The following is a 20,504-nucleotide window of genomic DNA, read 5'->3' as shown; positions in this document are numbered from 1 at the left end:
AGTGGACTTGTCTTCTTCAAGGCTGCAACTGCAGAGCGTTGCAGGAAGTGTTTTTAGAACTGAACATGGCCCTGAAGGGTAAGGGTTATACTAAAATGTGGTTTATATTATGAAGGACATCTTATAAGCTCCACCCACCCCGCATTGCAGCACCACTTTGTCTATACACAAGTAGTATGTCTGGGCTGCCCCAACAACAGTGTTTAATCATTGATAACCGAAAAGGGACCACGTCATAGGGCGGTGGACGAATCGGTCGATGGAGTCTCCGGCTCTTCTGGTAATTCGTGTCTGGAACAGCCAGCCTGCAACATAACGAAAAAAAATGTGCAGTGCCGACCAAAGGGCGAAGTATCAACAGCGATAGCAAGATTGCACCGTGGTTCTAACATTAAGCGGATGTCCACTTGTTGGCGCGACGCAGCCCGCAAAGGTTAACTCCTGGAATGCTATTCCCGACATTGTCGAATTTCCCCGTGTTGCCATATTAGCCATTTTGTCAACGCTGATTGGCCCAGAGAGCTGCTACGACCACTCCGATCGGCTTAAAATGCCACCGTTACGGAATTTGACAATATCGTGGAATTTGACAGTATAAACGAAGATATAAAATGGACAGTGTCCAGAATATCAAACCTGCTGCGCCGAAGAAAGAGAACCCAGGCCGCTGCTAGCACTCTCACAATTAAGGCTAAGGCAAGGAGCGACGCCAGTGGCGTCGCAGTCTCCGCATCTCCATGGCGCGCGAGACGATGTAGACGGGAAACTCGGCGCACAGCGACAGCTCAGCGTTACTGAGCGCCCATCAGAACGACAATGATGAGGTTGACGGCGTGTACACTCCTACAGTTCATCTGCAGCACGAGCTAATTCGCACAGCGGCAGCTCTTATGAAGAGCTACAGACGCCTTCAGCTATCACTCTTTTACGCTCTTGGAGTGGCTGAATCGAAGTGCTGTTAGTGACTTTGAAGTTAATGCAACCCGTCCCCGCAAGTACTGCCGCTTTCGAAATACCGAAACATCGTTTACGTCGGCAGCCGCAGCGAACCTGGTAGCGACATACTGTAGAACTTCGTTCGACCACAATGTGTTAGAAACGGTTTTGTGAAACGTTACCGCTCTCATAGGCATTCGCACGCAGGGTGCCTCCCCCCCCCCCCCAAGTTATCTAGGGGGGGGGGGGGGGGCGCCAATTCTGCCCCATACCTTCGCTCAGTAGGACCTCTCACGTAATTTTTTTTAATGCGCGGGGTTATGGCTATACGCACAATTTTCGACAATAATGGTGACCAAGAACCCCGGATGTTGCATTCAAAGAACTGCTTACTTCCATCCTTTACCCCTCGAAAGCCGGGGACCAATGGCAGGCCGCTGTGAGAATCAGGTCATCGCTTCATTTTCATTTTTGCATCCATTGCGCAGCTTCTTTTCTTTCGGACTCGACCGACAAAAGGGGGGGGGGGAATGCTGCGGTCAGACTTGGCCCCACCCTAATGGAGAACCCTGCGCACGCCCTATGACCACTCTCGATAAATTACGCCACGAATTACGTTGCTGCCGACAGCTTTACGCAACGCATGGCCCATAATTTTCTTAGTTCCGCGCGCTGTTGTTGAACTCGGCGTCACAAGATGAGGCTACCAACGATTCTTAAACTGTATTCCGAAAACTGTAATACGTACGTGGGTAATGTATGTATCCGAGAAATTGACACAGCGCTCAGACGTCCACGATATTCGCAAAACACGAACCCTATAGGTAAGTAAGCAGGGTTGCCGTTGATGGCTTTGTTGCGCCAAATTGGCTACTTTAGACACCGTCTGGCGACGAAAATTTCAGGTTGTCTCCATGGCTACTTTCTGGCTACTTTTTTACCTTCTATTTTGGCGCATTAAGAGCCAATTTTCGTGTTATTTGCGGCAAAAATAAATTGTTTCAAGGCTTTGCTGTCGTGTCAGATGCGCGCTGACGCTCCCCCCCCCCCCTCCATTTGGCAGAAGGCTGATGCGCATCGAGGCACACAAACGCAAACTGCGGCGCGCCTGGAAATACGGAGTGGCGAAGTTACGTGCACGTTGGCAAACGCGTGGCAAGTACACTACTCACGATGCCCGCCATCCAAGCTCGTGTTACGCGCAAGTTTCCAATTCTTATGCGCGGCGCGTGTTCACGTCTTGCACTTGATTAAAACAGTGAACCTCAACAAATTGAAGCTGAGCTGCTCATCTTCAAACACATTTCAATACTTGAGGCTGGAGTGGTATTGTGTAAACTCTACTGAGCAAATTCGGTCTGTCACTTCACAGAAAAACTGCTTCAATATTTGATGTTTCTACTGACTTCCTGACTGGAATGTGCCAAGATAAATCTGGCAAGAACTCTATTCTACGTTAACTATATGCAGGCGCACTGAACTTATTATAATTTATTCAGTTCTCCGCAGCTTGTCTGTGCCTTGAAGACCAGATAATAGGGAAAATGTTGCTATTGTCTTGCTCATCGAAAATGGTGTTCAATAATAAAAACTCTGCTCATAATGCCGCTTCTGATCTATCTGGCTATGAATATGACGTTAAAATAAAGTGGCATGGCTACTTTGGCTACTTTTAGCTTTAGTTTTGGCTCCTTTTCAAGTCCCCCCAACGGCGACCCTGTAAGTAAGCAACCAGGACCAGCAGCCAGAGCGGGAACTCGTACTGGTTTCGTTATATGAGCAGCGCAGCTTGATATGCACAGCCTAGCGCTTTTGCACTTGAACCTGTCAGAACGAACACCGACATCCATCTTAGCCAATCAGAGCTAAAAAGAAAGCAGCATAAATTTCGGGATAGGAAAGCACTAGAGGGAACCACTCTAAGCATGCGAGAATCCAGGAAAGATGTCCGGATGTTTTGGCCCACCTACGACAGCGCATATCATGTGCACTTCTTGTCACTCGCCCTTTTGTGAGCGCTGCCCAATCTTAATCATAAAACCATACCAACTCCTTAGTTTTCTATCCTAAGCCAGATTATCAAAAGATAGGTCATACCTTTGCAAAGTAACCTGAATCCGCGCCTGGCTTCAAGAGACGCACGGTGGTCCTGCGTAACTGCGTAACAGGGTCTCGCAATTGCAAGATACCACTTGTAACGGTCGACGTCGTTGATGCCACAACCTTTTCCGCGCGCAATTATGATGCCACGGTGAAGGATGGTTACAGAGTTGCAGTTAGACTAACACCCGAGATCGTGCAATCGCGATCGCGCCAAGTTCGAGGAACACGAGTCGTCAAAAATACGGTGAGCGAAGAGCGATACCGCACCTGTACGCTTTGCCCAAACTGCACCACCATATTCTCGTTGTCTTCGGCGATACTGACGAGGGTGTCACAGATCCGCTCCATCCTGGCACCAGCTTCCTGCGAACCACACAACGCATGCAAATAAACACGGTGCCGTGTTACATAGGTCCTTCGTCCTGAGGCACTTCCTGCTCAAGCACACTATTAAGGCGGAAGCCTTAGATGCCTCATCAAACGCAAAAATTGACCGTCGGCGGCGTCGGCGGCGTCGGCGTCAACACAAGTAATAGAAGAAATCGTCATCATGAAATGACGTCACCCAGTGACGTCATGGCACCACAGATTGCAAAAACGTGTGACGTCACTACAACGCCATCATGCCGTCACATAAAGTGATCACATGACATCGCCGTTTTGTCAAAGGTGGGCCGATTCCGGAGGCCCTGCAAGACCACGTGAGGTGCAGAAAGCTTCCGTGGGGGGTGATCATAGGCGTGCGCACAGGGGGGGCCGCCTCCCCTAATCACCTAAGAGGGGGGCGCAAAATCTGCCCCGTACATTGACTTATTGGGGTGGGGGGGCGCTGCGATGAACCTTTGCCCCCCCCCCCCCCCCTTATGGGCAACCCTGCGCATGCCTATGGGGGTGATCAATACTGAGAAGACAAAGAAGATCAGGATGGCTTTCGCCATCGATTCGTCTTAGGCGAATGCATAAAGGGCCTTGTAACTTTGTTTATTTTTAGCACACCACTTTTCCGAAAATTCCTCCATTGGGTTCACTCTTTCTTATTTCCCTTGCCAGAGTGCAACCTATCTGCCTCAGTTAAGTCGTACATATTTGTGTATGCGGTCAGTTCTGTCAAGTATCCTCAATTAAAAGCACGTCGCATATTAAGCTTATGGTAAATTGAACTTCCTGCCCCGTAGTTAACAAGGCGCCACAGCATGCACTAGTGTTCAGTATCGTTAAACAAACTTTTTCTCGAGACACTTCTATGTTGGATGGAATGTAGGACGCGGTGCATTCCATCAACAGTGGTGAAAGAACAGCTCTTTAGTTTGTTTGTTTTTTCTTCCTCGCAACCTTTACAGCCAATTACTAATCTGTGCGCGTAATATGACCCAGCGATAAATTTCTTATGAAATTACGAAGCGAAACTGACTGTATACAAAAAAATTTGCTTTGACTTTCTATCTGTGATCTCGTTAACACAATGCACGAAAGGTCATCATCCCACCCTTGACACTGCAATAACGACAATACCGACGTGTAAAGGCATTTAGGTGTGAGGTATATAGCGATACGAATTCAGATGATAATAACCTTAAGGTAAAGCATGTGACAAATGAAAAACCGTTGACAATTAATTTCTCTGATGATGCGTAGCAGGACTGTACTCAGACCCGCTACAGATATATGAACTAGATAGTAACTTTAAGGCTGCCTTTAACAAGACCGCACATAAAAAAAGCCGTGATTGTGGCACCGTGATACACACATGGACTCATAGGCTGATACGATGAAAATGCCCCCCCCCCCCCTCAGTACCTGCGCACGCCTATGCCCTCACCTTCCTTCACTTCGCGATGAAAACGCGCGAAAATGTACAAGTCAGTGGATACGTACGAGAGTTGACTGAAACACGTTATACGCTCGCGATACGAAGAAAGTATTTTCTTGCGTCATGCAGCGCGTAAGATAAGGCAACAACGTCAGCATATGCGAGTGTTATACCAGTCACGCACCTCGGCCCTGTCGAAGAACTCCTTCCACATTTCGCCGTTGCGGTCAACCAGACCCATCAGCTTGTCGCACGCCCCACGTAGGCGTTCTGCGTCGGCCTTGCCGGGAAAGAAAATAGAGCACTAGTCGAGGTCATACTCCATTCGTATTACTCATTACTTCTTCACTGCATTGTATACAAGCTCGCTTGAAGGACATTATTTGCATAAAATCACATCAGATGTATCTAAGGCGACTAAGTAATATTTGTAGGCAGGGCTTCCCACACAAAAGACAAAAAATATTGTCAAAAGTAATTTACTAGCCTTAACCAAATGCCATAACCGCTGATGAAATTTGCAAGGAAGTTCAAGATTTCCACTTAAAAACCAGCGACACGAATATGTGTCTGTATGGGAACACCAAATATATCTGGAACGCGCGAGAAGGGCTTGACGTCCCGGAAATGAGCAAATGTGATTGGATGGAACATCTATGCAAATTCTCTCTGAGTGGGACAGTGATGGCTGCGGGTGTGGAGCTTGTATTCATTCTTAGGTTGTTTGTATACAGACTACAGGGAGATTTACTTTCCGGGAAATCCACACGGATTTCCTTGTAAATTAGTGCACAAAAGGGGTGGATACCATTTTTTTCTTTTCATAACCCTTCTGCCACCTTGTTCTGGTGGGATTCCACAGAACTGATATGCCAGTGATCATTATCATTGAGTCATGATGTGAGGTGTCAAGTGGAGGAAAGTCCGAGATTACAGGAGTAACAACAAAGCAAACCACGTCCTCACTGGCTAAATCGTCTACGTGTTCACGCCGCTTACCTGGGGGTAGCGGCGTAAACTTAAAATTCTCCTCCGCTTGGTGCACTTACCATAACTTCGTCACAAAGTTCCTCGTCCTAGCCGTGCCCCGCTGAGCCCTACCCGTCAGCGTCGAACACACCCTCAGCGCTGTCGAGGAGAGAACACAAAAGGAAAATGAACCATCTAACTCCACTCGAAAGCATTGCTAGAGCAACTTTTTCTTATAGCTACCGAAATGTTGGCTCGACACTTTATTATCGGCTGGTAAAGGGGTATTCGGACGGGGGACAAATCCTCGGGGGATAAAGGCGGAGCCTAGTGACGTCAGCTCGCGAGGAGAAGTCTCCACAAATGTCCCCCACTCACACGGACGAGGCGAACGGAGAGGGAGACCAGTGTTACTAGACTACTCTGGTGGCTTGTACCACCCGTTTGACGAGCTGCTGGCGACGAGCTGCAGAAGACCACGCTGCATGCAGCTGCTTACTGGACACCCACTGCCGCTCTTTGCAGGAGATCCCCCACAGCCGGGGGATCGTTTGTCCTGTTGGGGAAAAGGTCCCCGTGTCCTCCGAGGATGCGCGGGGGGTCGCGCCCACTCACTAATCCGTGACGCGTGGTCACGTGATCCGCAATTCCCCCGGGTCCCCCGCGGATTTCTTCCACGTGTGAGTACCCCTTAACGGGCCAAATAGTTCCCGGGGCATGGTCATGCACTCTTCTTGACGATTAGACATCCCCTCACCTCCTCTATTATCTATTTCTCTCATTGAGCAGGTAACAGTACAAAACAGTACCTTGAGTCCTCTCCCTGATCACGTGACGTCTCTGCCTCCGCATCGCTCTCAGCCGGGCTTGGTAGATGTCCAAGTGTCTACACCTTCGCTGCAAGTTAACATCATCGATCGGTGAACCAATGCTGCCTTCGTGTTTGTCTTCTCTTGCTACGTTATTCTGTATTCCACGGAAGCCACGAGGCACCATACAATTCGGACACCCGTTATTATCATGCACTTGATATATAGCGTTTAGTGACAAATCTAGTGGGTAGCACTTCGACCACCCTGCGCACGCGCGCGTTCCGTTCGAAACAGCAAGACGACTGACCTGCAGGTAGGGGAAGACACCCGCGTCATCATATATTACTCCCTAAACAGGTCTGATTAGGTGCGCATAAGTTTCATTACGTTACGCTCCGTAGGAGAGAACACCCACTATTCCGCATCCTAAGTTGGTTTTTTGAACATTCAGCGTCCCTTGCATCATAGAAACACCTATATCTACTGACGTTTTCAACTATACGGGAATCTGCTAGAAATACTGTATCGACAAGGAAGTCTACATTACCTCTTATGCCCATCCTTTTTCTCCCTACGTCAGTGTGTTCAATGGGTAACAAGTTAGGTGGACGAATAGATTGGTGTATATAAGCGAGATTAATGTGGCGTTAAACGTAAATTTTGTCGTTCTCCGCTACTTAACTTGTTTTACCTCCATTGGTGTCACGTTAATGTAGGTTTAAGAACTGCTTGCGCTCGAAAAGCTGCGCTAGGGAAGAACTGTTTCCGAAAATCCTTGTAATCCTGTAAGTTATAGCATATGTCCATAAAACAAACTCCGCCCCTTTTCTTACAAGACAGTCCTCCAATATGCACTAAATATATAGAGCGAGCGCGTAGTAAGTCGATCGTGTGGACTCTGATAGGCCCCACTCTACTGCCTGAGACGATCTTTTTTGCAAACTCATAAATTGCGGCGTTTGGGCCGTGGTACTCGACTCATAGGACAGTCAGCCAAAGATCCCGAGGCGGACGCTTAATTGGGAGCGCGGCTCTATAGCTGCCTGAAACAAAGAAAATAGGAACGAAACGTATTGAAGCCAAATTCGTCCTTCCTTTCAAGTGACACTCGGTCCCATTGAACGCCTGCCTCGGGCGCTACGCACGAAAACCTCCACCGCGATGTGGACCAATAGTTCTCGTTTTTGCTACAGCCATGGCTGCAGGGGAACCCTAGTGGACACAGCAAGCTCGCCTACCAGTGGTGCCATGGCTATAGAAGCCAAACAACCCTTGAAGTCGGGAGCCGTTTTGAGCCTTCGGGAAACGTCGTGACTGCTCGTTCGGGAACGTTCGAACAAGGGCGGCGTATCGTGACGATGATGATGCTCCTGGGATGATTTACACTACATAGGAACGGTGATGATGATTGCCTTTATGACTGGCTCACACCGTCACACCCACTATGGGCTATTGGCCAAGAAACGAATAGATGATGATGATGATATTCTTTTGCTGATGGCACTCGCACACAAAGGGGGATGGGCCAAGAACCGGGTAGTTTTAAAGGACATCTTTTAAATATAATGTAAGTAATCATTTCTCAATTAATAAAGAAGAAATAAATAAATAATAAACAAGCCGTAAAGCCATTCACATTACTTGTCCAAATGTGACATTAATTACTTGTCCAAAACGTGACAGCCTGTTTTGCCGACGCATCTGATATGATGACTTCTTATCCCCTCTTTGGGCATTGCGCAGTTGCTGTGTTTTTGTTGTTCTTCTGCGCAATGCTTCCGTATATATTGCATATCCAAGCAATAAACCAGTGATTGTTAGTTCAGCGCTTGTGTCTGTCGTTCTTCTCCGTCCCGTGTTTGGCGCTGTTTGCTCACGTCTTAATTCGAATGTAACTTATGAAACGAAGAAATTGAAACAAATAATATACCAATTTGCAAGGGGGAAAATAAAGAGTAAAGAATGATTACGTAGCCTAAATATATTTGAACACTGTAAAAACTCCTGTAAGACATCGGCAACCTTCGCATCATTGTGCCCAAGGGACGAGGACCTCCAAAGGAAGTAAATTTGGTGCACTGAAATCTAATCGAAGCAGGCGAAAGGCTGCATCTAAACTAATTTTGCGCGAACTAGCATATAGCCTTACAGGAAATAATAAAATACTCTATTGTCTCTTATTTCAAACCAGCTTTGTGCAAATATAAATTTACATACGGAATTCGACAACGTAGCACTCGCGACAACCTAGTCGCATGAGCTGCGCATTCTGCTCTTCGTCCTCTTTTTTTTTTTTTTTGTTCTCGCTCTTCGAGAACCTATGTCGGACCCGCGTAGGATACGGCGCTGTTGTTGTTGCTGTTTTGTATGTGTACATTTAACACATACCTGCCGTGAGGTATCGGGCCCTGAATCTGGCAGTTTGCAATTAAAAAAAAATGTAAAGAGCCCAAGTGAGCTGATATGCTGTTGTTTTTTTAATGCAGTTAGCATTATTTGGCTATGCTAATCGCTACGGCAGCACGCTCGTGTGTGTGTGTGTGTGTGTGTGTGTGTGTGTGTGTGTGTGTGTGTGTGTGTGTGTGTGTGTGTGTGTGTGTGTGTGTGTGTGTGTGTGTGTGTGTGTGTGTGTGTGTGTGTGTGTGTGTGTGTGTGCGTGTGTGTGTGTGTGCGCGCGGCGTTGGCCATTTGCTGTCACAACATCGTCTTCCTCCAATTTCAAACCAATGACTGAATTGTATACCAATTTCCTAAATTTCAAACAGCTGTCGGTAATATTTTTATTAAAACAGAAGCACGGTACGCTTGGTTTCTATCAAACATATACAGTCACTCGCAACAGAAAAAATAACGAATAAATAATCAAAATTTGACGCAGGCGCCACCGGGGCCCACACCGCACCTTCGGCTCGGCCGGTGGCCTTCTTTATCATCTTCTCTTAATGGCCTTCACGACCGCGGGCTCGCAGATGACGATACGGGTGCAATACGTACATATATACACAGGGCCAACGACAACGGCGCCCACTGCCGTGCAAAGCCGTATTTACGACGACGACGACGGGAGAGGCGAGAAAACCCGTACGCCTGGCAGCGCCAAGCCACACGCGGGTTGGATGTGTGGGCGCTGCCGTCCTCTCGTTTAACTTTTATTGATTCCGACGGGTGAGTGCGAGCTAACGAGGCGTAGAAATACACACACGCAGAGATCGCCGGGTGAAAGAAAAAAAAAAAGCGTGAGAGATGGCCCGCCGCCGGGGAGGAATACCACTGCTGCCCACGACCCTCGCCGTTAAAAATTTTTCGACCGAGCCATTCCGGCTTCCTGCTGTAAATAACGAAGCTTCGTGCTCATCACTGCGCGCAGTTCTACCTTTTCTTTGCTTTCTTTTTGTTTGCTTGTTTTCGTCGGCGCCAGCATCCTCGAGCAGCTGCGGACACACGGGAAAACTGAGGCGTATTTCTCCGGAAATTAATTAAATGGGGGACAAGTGGTTTTGGTGAACATGGTGGAAAGTTGAATACGCTATTGTCGAAATCACAAAATGTGAGCCGCCCGGCCGCATCGTCTGGGTGGCTTCCAACTCGTATAGGAACAACCCTTTTGCCATTTGCTCTTGACCAATCCTCCATCTTGGGCACGTGGCATTAAGAAAACAGCACCAGTAATGGGATATAGAGAAACAGGGTGTGCGTGTGGAGTAGAGGCGGCGTAGATGGACAAGTCTATAGTCAAGCTCACGACCCGTGAGCTCAATCAGAGGCGCGAGTCTGTATACCTAGGTGGTATACTGTAGTTATGGTGCTCGGGTTCGATCCTGGCCATGGCGGTCGCATTTCGATGGAGTCGAAATGCTAGAGGTCCGTGTACTGTGCGATGTCACTGCACGTTAAAGAACACCAGATGGTTGAAATTTCCGGAGCCCTGCACTATGGCGTGCCTCATAATCACATCGTGCTTACGTCACGTAAAACCTCAGGTATTATTCATTCGAGGCGCGAGCCTCGCATACGCACAGTTGAAGAAAGCAAGTAACCCTAAGATTGCCGGAAATTTGTTAGACCCCCGCCAGGAGCTCAAGCTTAATTCTTCTGGTCACAAACACAAAAAAAAATAATAATGAAGGGACAGCTCTACATGAAGTTGCTTAGCTAACAGAGTTTCTAATGCTACTGTTAAGATGCCGGAGCCGATTTGTATGGAATATCTGAAGTGAAAAAATAACAGAGGATATACAAGGATAAAAGAAGGAAGAACAACAACATGTGTACTCCCCTTGTCGTACTGCTACTTTGTTTTCTATTTTTTTTTCGCTTCAAATATTCAACACCGATAAGCCTAACGTCGCTCATTTTTGCTCTATGACATGTTTGAAAAGTAAAAAAAAGATATAAAAATTAGAATCAAAGGCGTTTATTATTCGGGGCATGCAAAGCATGCAAAGGTCGCGCGGCTTGCGGAAATCGATTGAAAAATCATAAATCAACTATAGTCAAGAAACCAGTAGACAAATAAGCCAATAGGGGGCATTATTTGTTGTTGTTTTTAACTGCAGTGTAACTATTTTTACCTAAACTGAGGAGAATTAAAATGAACGAAACATCACCCTTTCCGTCGGTGGGATCGGTGATTGGATAGGCTAGGGTGCACATCGAGGCACCCTAGGATAGGCGACGATGGAAAGGGTGATTTTTCACCCACTTTAATTTCTCTCAATTTAAGTCAGGATCGCTGCACTACAGTTAAAAGCAACAAAGAACGTCCGCTACGCTTTCCTTGGCTTAATTGTCTGCTGGTTTCATTAGCTGTGTCTAAGAAAGAAACGATCTCGAGCCCCCTCGAACAATTCCCTTCTTTCGAACTCAAATTTGTGACGCCCATACCGAGCTCGATTTAATTCGAAAGCGGCCGCATGAAGGATAATTCACTAGTCTAAAAGCTTCCGTTCTTATGCAATATTCCTACTGTGTCAGTGCTCTTATTTCCACGTAACAATATGAACGACCCATGTGAGTGAGGAGGAGCGTTCCTTTGAAAAAGAAGCCGTGACCTTTCACCCGGGAAGACGGGGTCGATACGCTACTATAAATACCTTTCTGAACGGCATTGCGTGCCTCAACAGCGCTTCCGGCCCCTCTCCTCAAGCATTTCATTCTGCAACCACCTGGAGTTGCAGTCTAAGCCATGGGCTGAAATTTTTAATCATACACTAAGATTTCCTCTCCACAGCATCCTATATCGCGCGTGGGTGTACACAGCGGTGAGCTTTCCGTACACTAGTGGAATCACAAGCGAGACGTCTTTTTTCGTCTCGTCAGCCTATTAATACATCTCTCGCACCGTCTTATTGAATTAGGTTTTCCGCCATGCGGTGGGCGAGCACAGCTTAAAAGAGTGTGGGGGTAGACCAGTCGGCGATCCCATGATTAGGAAAAGTAACCACAAAACCACGGGGGACGCCGAAACGTGGGACACAGGAGGGTCTATAATTTGGTACTTCACTGTCGTAGCTGCAGGGGCTGCTCTCCTAGTTTATCTCAGACTGAGATTATCGCCAGGAAAAATGGTCAGCTGGAGAGAGAGACTGTAGAAGCAGTGGCTATGCGATGCTCCAAGGATGGTGGCTGCGTTAGTTCGCCGTCAGTCTCAGTTACACAGAATTGACTTACGTTTCTTTCCACGTGGTGCTTATGCCTCTGTCGTCTTCAGGTGTTTATCTGTAGCACCTGTTGCGCACCCTTGTTGAAGGTTGCCCCGTGTTCTTTTATCGTCTTCTTTTGTTGTTGTTTTCCGGTGCACACGTGTCTCCAATCTGTATGTTCAGCGTTGTCTCATTAAACGAACAGTTGTCAGTACTCCTTCGCGTTGTCTCTTTCTGTGTTCCGTGTCGTTTTGCGGTCGCCTTTCCTAATCGAGTACAGCTTCCTCTCTGGCACAACTGTCGTGCTTGCTTTAGCAACAGAAATGGCAACTGACGAATACATCACGAAACTTGTGGGATATTACTATTCGTGCATTCATATGAGCGTAGATAATTTTGCGACGCCCCAATCTACGATGTAACTGTCACACACTTATTGTGGACTTGAACGGGTCTACAAATGAGCCGTCGTCGTCACCTATGTGCAATAAATAGGCCTCAGGCCTGGCCGACCACCCGACCTTGACCGCTGGATTAGTGGACCTCACCACCGCTCCTTACTGGACTTCATACACAAAGCAAATTTGTATGTGTATTTCTAATCAGTAATTATTACGCCTAAGGGCAGACTTTCGAAAAAAAATTCACGCGATAAAATTAGCCTAAACTACGGCATTAGATTTATGCCGCTATACGCAACCAACCCGAAGACAGCTAAAAATAGTGTACGCTGCACTAAACGGGAAGACATGAACGGTACCTTTTTTTGTAAAGTCATGGCTATAACATCAGGTAACAGAAAATTGGTTAAGCTGAAATTTAAATGAATAATTTTTTTTTTTTCACTCGCCACGGTGCTCTAGCGGCTTTGATGCTCGGCTGCTAACCCGAAGGCCACGGGATCGAATCCCACCAGCGGCGGCCGCATTTTCGATGCAGGCGAAAATGCTTGAGACCCGTGTACTTAGATTTGGGTGCACGTTAAAGATCCCCAGGTGCAATTTTCGGAGCCCTCCACTACGACTTCCCTCATACTCATATCGTGATTTTGGGACGTTAAACCCCAACGATTACTATTATTATTAATATTTTCTTTTTTCCGCTATAAACTCCCTTTGTGAATCAAGCCAAACTGAAATGTTGTTTCCTAAGCAGTCTTGCAACCGCTTTAACATGCAACCGAATTTAAGGTAGCCAATAATAGGAACACACACACGGAGCGCCACTTCCACATAGATTTATTTGACGGCGCGCGTGGTGGATATATAGTTCTGTGCTCTTTCGAAATAAATCTATGTTGGAAGTGGCGCTCCGTTGTGGTGTTCCTATTCTTCGTCCGTGTCTTATTCGCGCCTTAAAACTTCAAATAAGTGGTCTTGCATTTCTCCCACCTCGAAATGCGGCTGCCGAGGGCGGAAATCGAACCCGCGTCATCAAGCAACGCAAGATCACTAAGCGCATACGGCAGGTCTAACCTACACGTACATTCCATGTTGAGTCAATAAAATATTCAGAAGTATGCTGGTCTGGACTGGCCTAATTTGTAACATTTTTTGGAAAATAATCAAACGCCGTTTTAGACACGACACCGCGTCCGTTATCCTGTATTAGTCCTGTCTGAAGCCCTGTTCAATTCCGTTCCAATAATCATTTAGTCTATATATGTATATATGCTCCAAGCATGCCTTATCTCGCAACATATATCTGTTTAATTCTTCTGAGTCCCAGTGATGAGCAAGAGAAAGCAAGCTCATGCAAACTGCGACAGGTCTTTCTTTCTTTCTTTCTTTCTTTCTTTCTTTCTTTCTTTCTTTCTTTCTTTCTTTCTTTCTTTCTTTCTTTCTTTCTTTCTTTCTTTCTTTCTTCTTTCTTTCTCTCTCTCTCTCTCTTTTTTGCACTCGCATAGCACGCATGGTAAAAATGTCAAGCTATTCTCGTTTCATAAGCTGCGAGTGGCAGGAGCAAGGAAATAACTCTCCAGTAAGCTCCAAGATATCTGTGTAGTTAGTAAAGTCAGTGTGCTCCAGGCTATCTATGCAGACATTTTTTCTTAAAAACGCCAGTATGCTCTGGTTAGCTATGCACATATATAATGCAGTTAGCAACTCCAGTATGCTCTGGGTTATATATATCGATGTCTATGTAGCAACGCTGCCTTTCGAGGGACCATTTTTTGGGGGGCCAAGCCACAGAAACATTCGCTCCGCAGCCTGGCACTATTTTACCGAAACAAATCGATTACCTGACTGCTTCTTCGCCCCCCCCCCCACCCCACCTCCGCGTTAGATGTCGTTGTTGGCAGCGTCCAAATCGTAAAAAGCTTCAGGTAAGGCATAAACATCTGCAGGTCATTAAAGGGACACTAAAAGCAAAACGATTTTTCTCATATTAGTAAAGTACTCTTTTTTAACGATACCAAAAACACCCCGCTTGCTGCGAGAAGACGCTTAGTAAGCGAGAAAACGCGCAAAAACAAAATGTTGGTGGCGACGACACCTTGAAGTTTCCGCACCATTCGCCGTGACGTCACATGTTTTGACGGCGCCTACTAGGGACTACGTAGTTTCTAATCGGTAAAAATGAAGTACATTCTCCTCTGAGTGGGCCATAGACTTAACATACCAAGTTTGGGGTAATTTTGTTGAGCCAATGGCGCCAAAATACGATAAATACACTTTGAAATCCGTGACGTCACGTGGGTAGATTTCGGCGCGAAATTTAACAATGAAACTTTGAACTTGATCGTCTCCTCTATTAATAAACCTATGATGTCGAAATCAACGACATTAGAGTTCCCAGAGCATAATTTATCAATCTAAACAATTCATTGTTTCTCTTTAGTGCCCCTTTAAGGACAGCACGCTGTTTTCTTTGAGAAAAACCTAGATACATAAGCACCACCAGCACAAAGAAGAAAAAAAAAACTTGTGCTTTTCTTGTGCTTCTTCTTTCTGCTGGTTCTGCTTAGACGTCTAGGTTTTCTCGAAGTTATGTGCCAACTAACCCAGCAACAAGTTCCGCTACGCTATTTTCTAGCTGCGGCGCCGAAGATAGCGCCCCCGTCATGAGTAACGATGTATAAATGTTCCTTGCATCTACGGAGACATCTAAACGTAGCCGTAGCAACCCGAAATAGAAGCGCGCACGGCTGTGCTCGGCCTTCGCTGTTGCTGCTGCTGCGATACAACGGCGGCAGAGCACAAAGGGACGGACCGTTTCCGTCCCCCCGTGGCCTGTCCATTACAAAGCGCACTCCGCACCCCGCTGAGACTCTCGGAGGGGGACCGACGACGAACAAGGGCGTCCGAGACGGGAGAATCAAGTCGATCCCCCGCCGACCAGACCGGCAAGCCCGGGAGGACGCATGTGGTCGTTACTAATCCCGGACGCCGCAACCTGTTGCCGTGGCAACGGTACGGGCAACGCCGTCGTGGCCACTGGGCTTTCCTACTTTTGTGCATACTGAAAGGAGACGCCAAATAAAAAAAAATAGTAAGTTGATCTGTATTTGTAAAGCCCTATTCTGCGTACAAACGTACAATACCAAGAAAGAATTGGCGTAGCCGGGAGGGGAGGGGGGTTAAGTGTTCCCCCCACCCAAAATTTTCAAATTTTGCATACAAACACACATACAAACACATGCACTACCATACAAAAGTATGGTTGACCCTCCCCCCCCCCCCCCTCCCTACCTGAAAAAAAATTCTAGCTACGCCCCTGCAAGAAAGTAACTCTCTGCATCAGACGAGGCTTGATAAGCAAAATTAGTTAAATTACCTATTTTTTTATAAGATCAAGCTAAGACAGAGATTCCATGATAAGCAAAATAAGATGCAAAATTTGCTAGACTCCCGCCGCGGTAGTATAGTGGTTATGGTGCTCGACTGTTGACCCGAAGGTCTCGGGATCGAATCCCGCCGCATTTAGATGGAAGCAATATGCTGGAGGCCAGTGTGCTTAGATTTAGGTGCACTTTAATCTTTAAAGAACCTCATATTGACGTAAATTTCCAGAGACCTCCACTACGGCGTCTCTCAATCATATCGTGGTTTTGGGACGTAAAAACCCGACAATTATTAAAAATTACTAGACAAGTCAATAATTGGATTGAGACTGAAGACAACACTAGCATTAAAACAGCAGATAGGCATTAGCCATCTTTACCCACATTAGACATAATTTAGCGAACTGTAGACGACACAAGTCAGCATGAGCCAGTGCTTACGGGTGCCGATAGTATGCAGGTAAATACGGTAGCTGAAGTCACGTGACTTAGCCGTTATATTGGGCTGCACTGCGGATCGACCCTACTTTCGGTTACTCAGTTAAATAATAAGGATGGAGGCGAAGTAACTAAGAAGTTGTCTTCAAAGTGTGCAATAGACAATAACTTTTTCTTGGTTGAGTTGTTGCTCTATATATGACATAGCCTTGTTGCGAAAAAATAAAGGAAAAAAAGGAAGTATAGCGGCGACGGGCAAAGAAGGAAAGATGGCGCCTCACTCGCAACTGTTTATTGGGCACAAACCTTATTGCTGCATCTACTCTCTCCGTCACTTATATATATACTTAGGGCGAAAGCTGTACTGCACTGTGTCTCCCAAGGCCATTCATCGCGTCGCAATGACCTTGAGCCGCCGGAGTGCAAGTGTGGCAGGCGTGAAGTCACGCCACGTGATCTCCTGCGGAGTGAGGCCGCAGCTAGCTGCGCTCGATCGGAGCCTCGCCTCTGCGGTACCACGTGACCAGGCGAAGGTTCATGAGGCAATGTATGCATAGCCTTTGGAAAACCAAAGCCAAGTATAGACCTTTTTTTCGTGGGCGCCGCCATATTGCCTAGCGGGCGGCGCCATCCCTGGTCTGGCAACCCACTGGCATGTGCGAAGCTCCGCGTTTGTGTGGAAGGTATGCGTGCGGCTGCAGTTGCAGTCAGTTTTTTCGTTCTGGCGCGCTGAATTTCGTGTCAAGAGATGCGGTCTACGTAGTAAATGAGTCTATGAGACGCCCTGAAAAGGTTTGATCCGTTGAGGGTCAATGATGTTAATATTCGGCGGCGCGAACGTGTCGCAAGTGGTCGGTGTCATATATTTTCTGCACTGTCTGTTGGAAAACCACGCAAATATTTCGACTCGTTCTAGCAGGGCAAGCAAGTGCCGCCATTCTTAGGGTATAGAATGAATTTTTTTCTTGGACTTAATCTTTTAGCTGCGCACCGACTACCGCTCGTACATGCGGTCGTGCGTGAGCACGTAGTATCGATTTCATGGCGCGGCATCTCTTTGTTGCTCACAAACAGCTGCCTATCTTGTTTCTCAACTTTTAAGTGACCGCTTATTACTCGCTTGTTTATTGCCCGCCGGTGTGGACGAAGTTACAGCTGTTTACAGGGATGTGCTGGTACATAAAAGCGATGGTGATGTTGACATGCCGGTGCGCTTCTTTTTTCTTTTAAGATTCGTGATATTTGATTGGATTTCGGCGGCGCTAAGATGAAGATGGTTGGAGAGTTTCTTCTGCCGCTGATGCACGAAGCGCGCCCGGGCTCGAGCCTTTCATCGGCATCGGAGGTGATTCGCATTGTTTTCTTGTTTTTTTGTGTTTTTTTAAATAACTTTGTATACCAGATATACTGTTCATGCGAAGTTCTTGCTGTCATTCGCAAAGATAAGCAGCAAAATTGGCAGTTCAAGAAACACTAGCCAAGCGTAACAACATGGTTTTTGTATCGCGATTAAAGAGAATTAACTAAGTTGTATATCACTGCGCTTCTTGTCGGGCACGGTTCCTGACCACGTAAAAATTTGACTTCCTAAGGTAGTTGTTCTACACACGTAGCGACAGCACATGTTTTCTTTTTTCTTTACTATTCGGCTTTCATATCGCTCATCGTATACGATACACCCCGCTGTCTTAGAGAAGTTGCAACCTCACGACAAAGATCTCGCCACGTCCTTTTGATGTAGTGTTCATTGAATTTTCGGGTGTTACAAGGCTGGTACGGAGCAATAATTAAATGCATGATGCCGGTTACCCCGCTGCGAAGTGAGGGATTTCTCGTCCGTGCTAATACCGGCATACATCAACTGCAGCGATCACCATGTTAGCTACGAAGCTAACTGTTAGACCAAACAACATATTAAAATATAATAATAAAACAAAGCGAAAACAACTCAGGTGGCTAATCGAGTAGCATTTAGATGTTTGCACTTTTCCGGACAGGGCCGCGTACTTGACTGCTTATGTTTGTTCCCAAATCTGGCCATATCCGATTGACATTTGACTGCGTGGAACACTGGGAATTCCGGATACATTGCGGCACTTTCCCATTTAGTGCCTGTAACGTAATACAAACGATGTACCTTGAAGAGTACGCACAACCGCAAACACTCCGCGTTTGGTGATGTGCGTCGCGTACTTATTCTGGCAGCAGTTTCCTTTTTATAGTTGTTAGAGCAACCAAAAACGGCTCAGTGGAGTCCCGTTGACCTTTCGCTGGCTGACATCGCAATATAAGAGAACAAAATCCGCAGGTCGACCTAAAACACGCAAAAATTGTTCGAAAACGTCACTCTTCCAAGCACCAGCCCGCACACTCCACGCCGTCGCGCACGAGCCAGAAAGGAGGAAAGCGTTGGTTGCCAGTCCGGTCCTCCTCGCCCGATGCAACGGTCTATACCATTCGCTTGTGATAACTAGGTTTACATGAGTTAAACCTCAGCCCAGGCCCGTAGCCGCCCCCCCCCCCCCGAAATTTTGGTGAAGGAGGTGTTTTTACCAGAAATAATGAAAATAGGTGTTTCTCTCAAATAGTCAAGGTTTTCAGCAAGTGCCCCCCCCCCCCCCCCCCCCCCCCCCCGATAGAAATTCCTGGCTACGGGCCTGCTTCGCGCTACTAGTGTGTAGGTGCCCCAATTTTAGATGCGAAGAGCAGCATATGAACGAGGCCTGTCGCATTCGCATTCTCAAACATTAAGCTGCAACCTTTGCAGCAAGAGCCATTAACTTTATACTTTACGGACCACAAGGCCGTTATACTCAAGGGAAAACGTTCCCCTGAGCTTAAAGTCATATATGACGAGTAACAACATCAAGGGAACCTCGAATAGAAGGACGATGAACAGTGATGAAGAAAATAAAACATTTACAGAAATCTAAGTCGACTCATGGCTGCTTCGCATACTACTCAGGGTTCCCTTTACGGGGAGATGGCGGGATTTTTCTTTTCCTTTTCTCCGAGTTTTTGCAGTACGAGATAATGTCAACCAACAGGGAGGTGGCGCCGCCACATTGAAGTCCTCGCACTAGCTCGCCGTGACGCCGCTGATCTTGACTGCACCTGCTCGGGCCAAGTAATATGTTCCCCCTCTGGTGAAGATGAACTACATTGCATTCTAAAGGAGTCAAATGCCGAACTTAGCAAGTTTTGAGAACATATTACTGCGTCACAACGGGCCCGAATACGAGGAGATATTTTAAGTACATGACGTCACACGTCTGGTTTCGGCGCGACATTTTAAAATGGTAACTTTGTCTTCGTTATTACTTCTTATAATCAACCTCTTCCCTAAAAACTAAAGATATAATTTTGGAAGATTAAGTTATCAGTCTAAACAGAATCAGCGTTTCTTTCCAGTGTCCCGTTCAGGAAACGCTCGTTTGCCTTTTTTTCTTTATCACATCCCGCGCTGTCCTGGTGATGTCAAAAATGAACTGATTGAATGAAAGACGTAGCGTCATCCTGATAAAGCTCATAACTCAGCATATCAAATCAAAATTTGTAAAGCCAAAGAGTGACAACGTACCATATTAGGCAATTAAGTGGCCCTTAAACTCCCAGAATTGCATCGTCATGGAGGTCGTAAATGCTGCTGCTTTCGACAATCGGCAAAATCCCAGCTGTGTAACTTTTTTCTTTTTCCTTATGTAATAAATAAAGAAAAACAATACGAAAGACGCCATTCCTGCGCTGCACACCAAATGCTTTCAAGCCTAGACGACATTCGGTACGAAGCTCGTCGTTCTAAAATGGCAGAAAAAGTTTACAAACGTCTAGCGAACGGTCTCTGATCTTGTGATATAAGAAAACTACGTAGGTTTTGTGAACTGCGCAGCTGTACTCATGCAATGCTTTGTCTTGATAAGAGAGGAATAAATACTTCGTTACTTATTATTAGTCGCGCGACTGCAAGAATGTTGTTCTACTCAGCCGAGTATCGCTTACAAGGCAAGCGT

At 46.6% G+C, this 20,504-nt stretch overlaps 1 protein-coding gene across 2 annotated transcripts in view; it reads right to left on the bottom strand.

Moving 5' to 3' along the window:
- Positions 1-224: 224 nt before the first annotated feature.
- Positions 225-20,504, bottom strand: part of LOC119393826 (glyoxylate/hydroxypyruvate reductase A) — a 50,307-nt gene continuing 30,027 nt past the window's right edge. The window contains exons 11-15 of one of the 2 annotated variants that reach the window (XR_007416380.1): positions 6,628-6,715; positions 5,913-5,977; positions 5,034-5,168; positions 3,307-3,402; positions 225-305 (exon numbers count right to left, since the gene is read on the bottom strand). Coding sequence is in view for 1 of the 2 variants with exons in the window: in XM_049416384.1 (XP_049272341.1) it covers positions 5,154-5,168; positions 5,913-5,977; positions 6,628-6,715 (168 nt within the window). In the remaining variant the exon portion in view is untranslated. Of the gene's footprint in view, positions 306-3,306; positions 3,403-4,900; positions 5,169-5,912; positions 5,978-6,627; positions 6,716-20,504 lie in introns of those variants that run through there. The other variant, XM_049416384.1, reaches the window with a different exon arrangement.

This window comes from Rhipicephalus sanguineus, chromosome 5 (assembly GCF_013339695.2).
Source record: "Rhipicephalus sanguineus isolate Rsan-2018 chromosome 5, BIME_Rsan_1.4, whole genome shotgun sequence".
Taxonomy (NCBI): domain Eukaryota; kingdom Metazoa; phylum Arthropoda; class Arachnida; order Ixodida; family Ixodidae; genus Rhipicephalus; species Rhipicephalus sanguineus.
The sequence above is the reverse complement of the archived record's forward strand: the minus strand, read 5'-3'. Positions and strand labels throughout refer to the sequence as shown.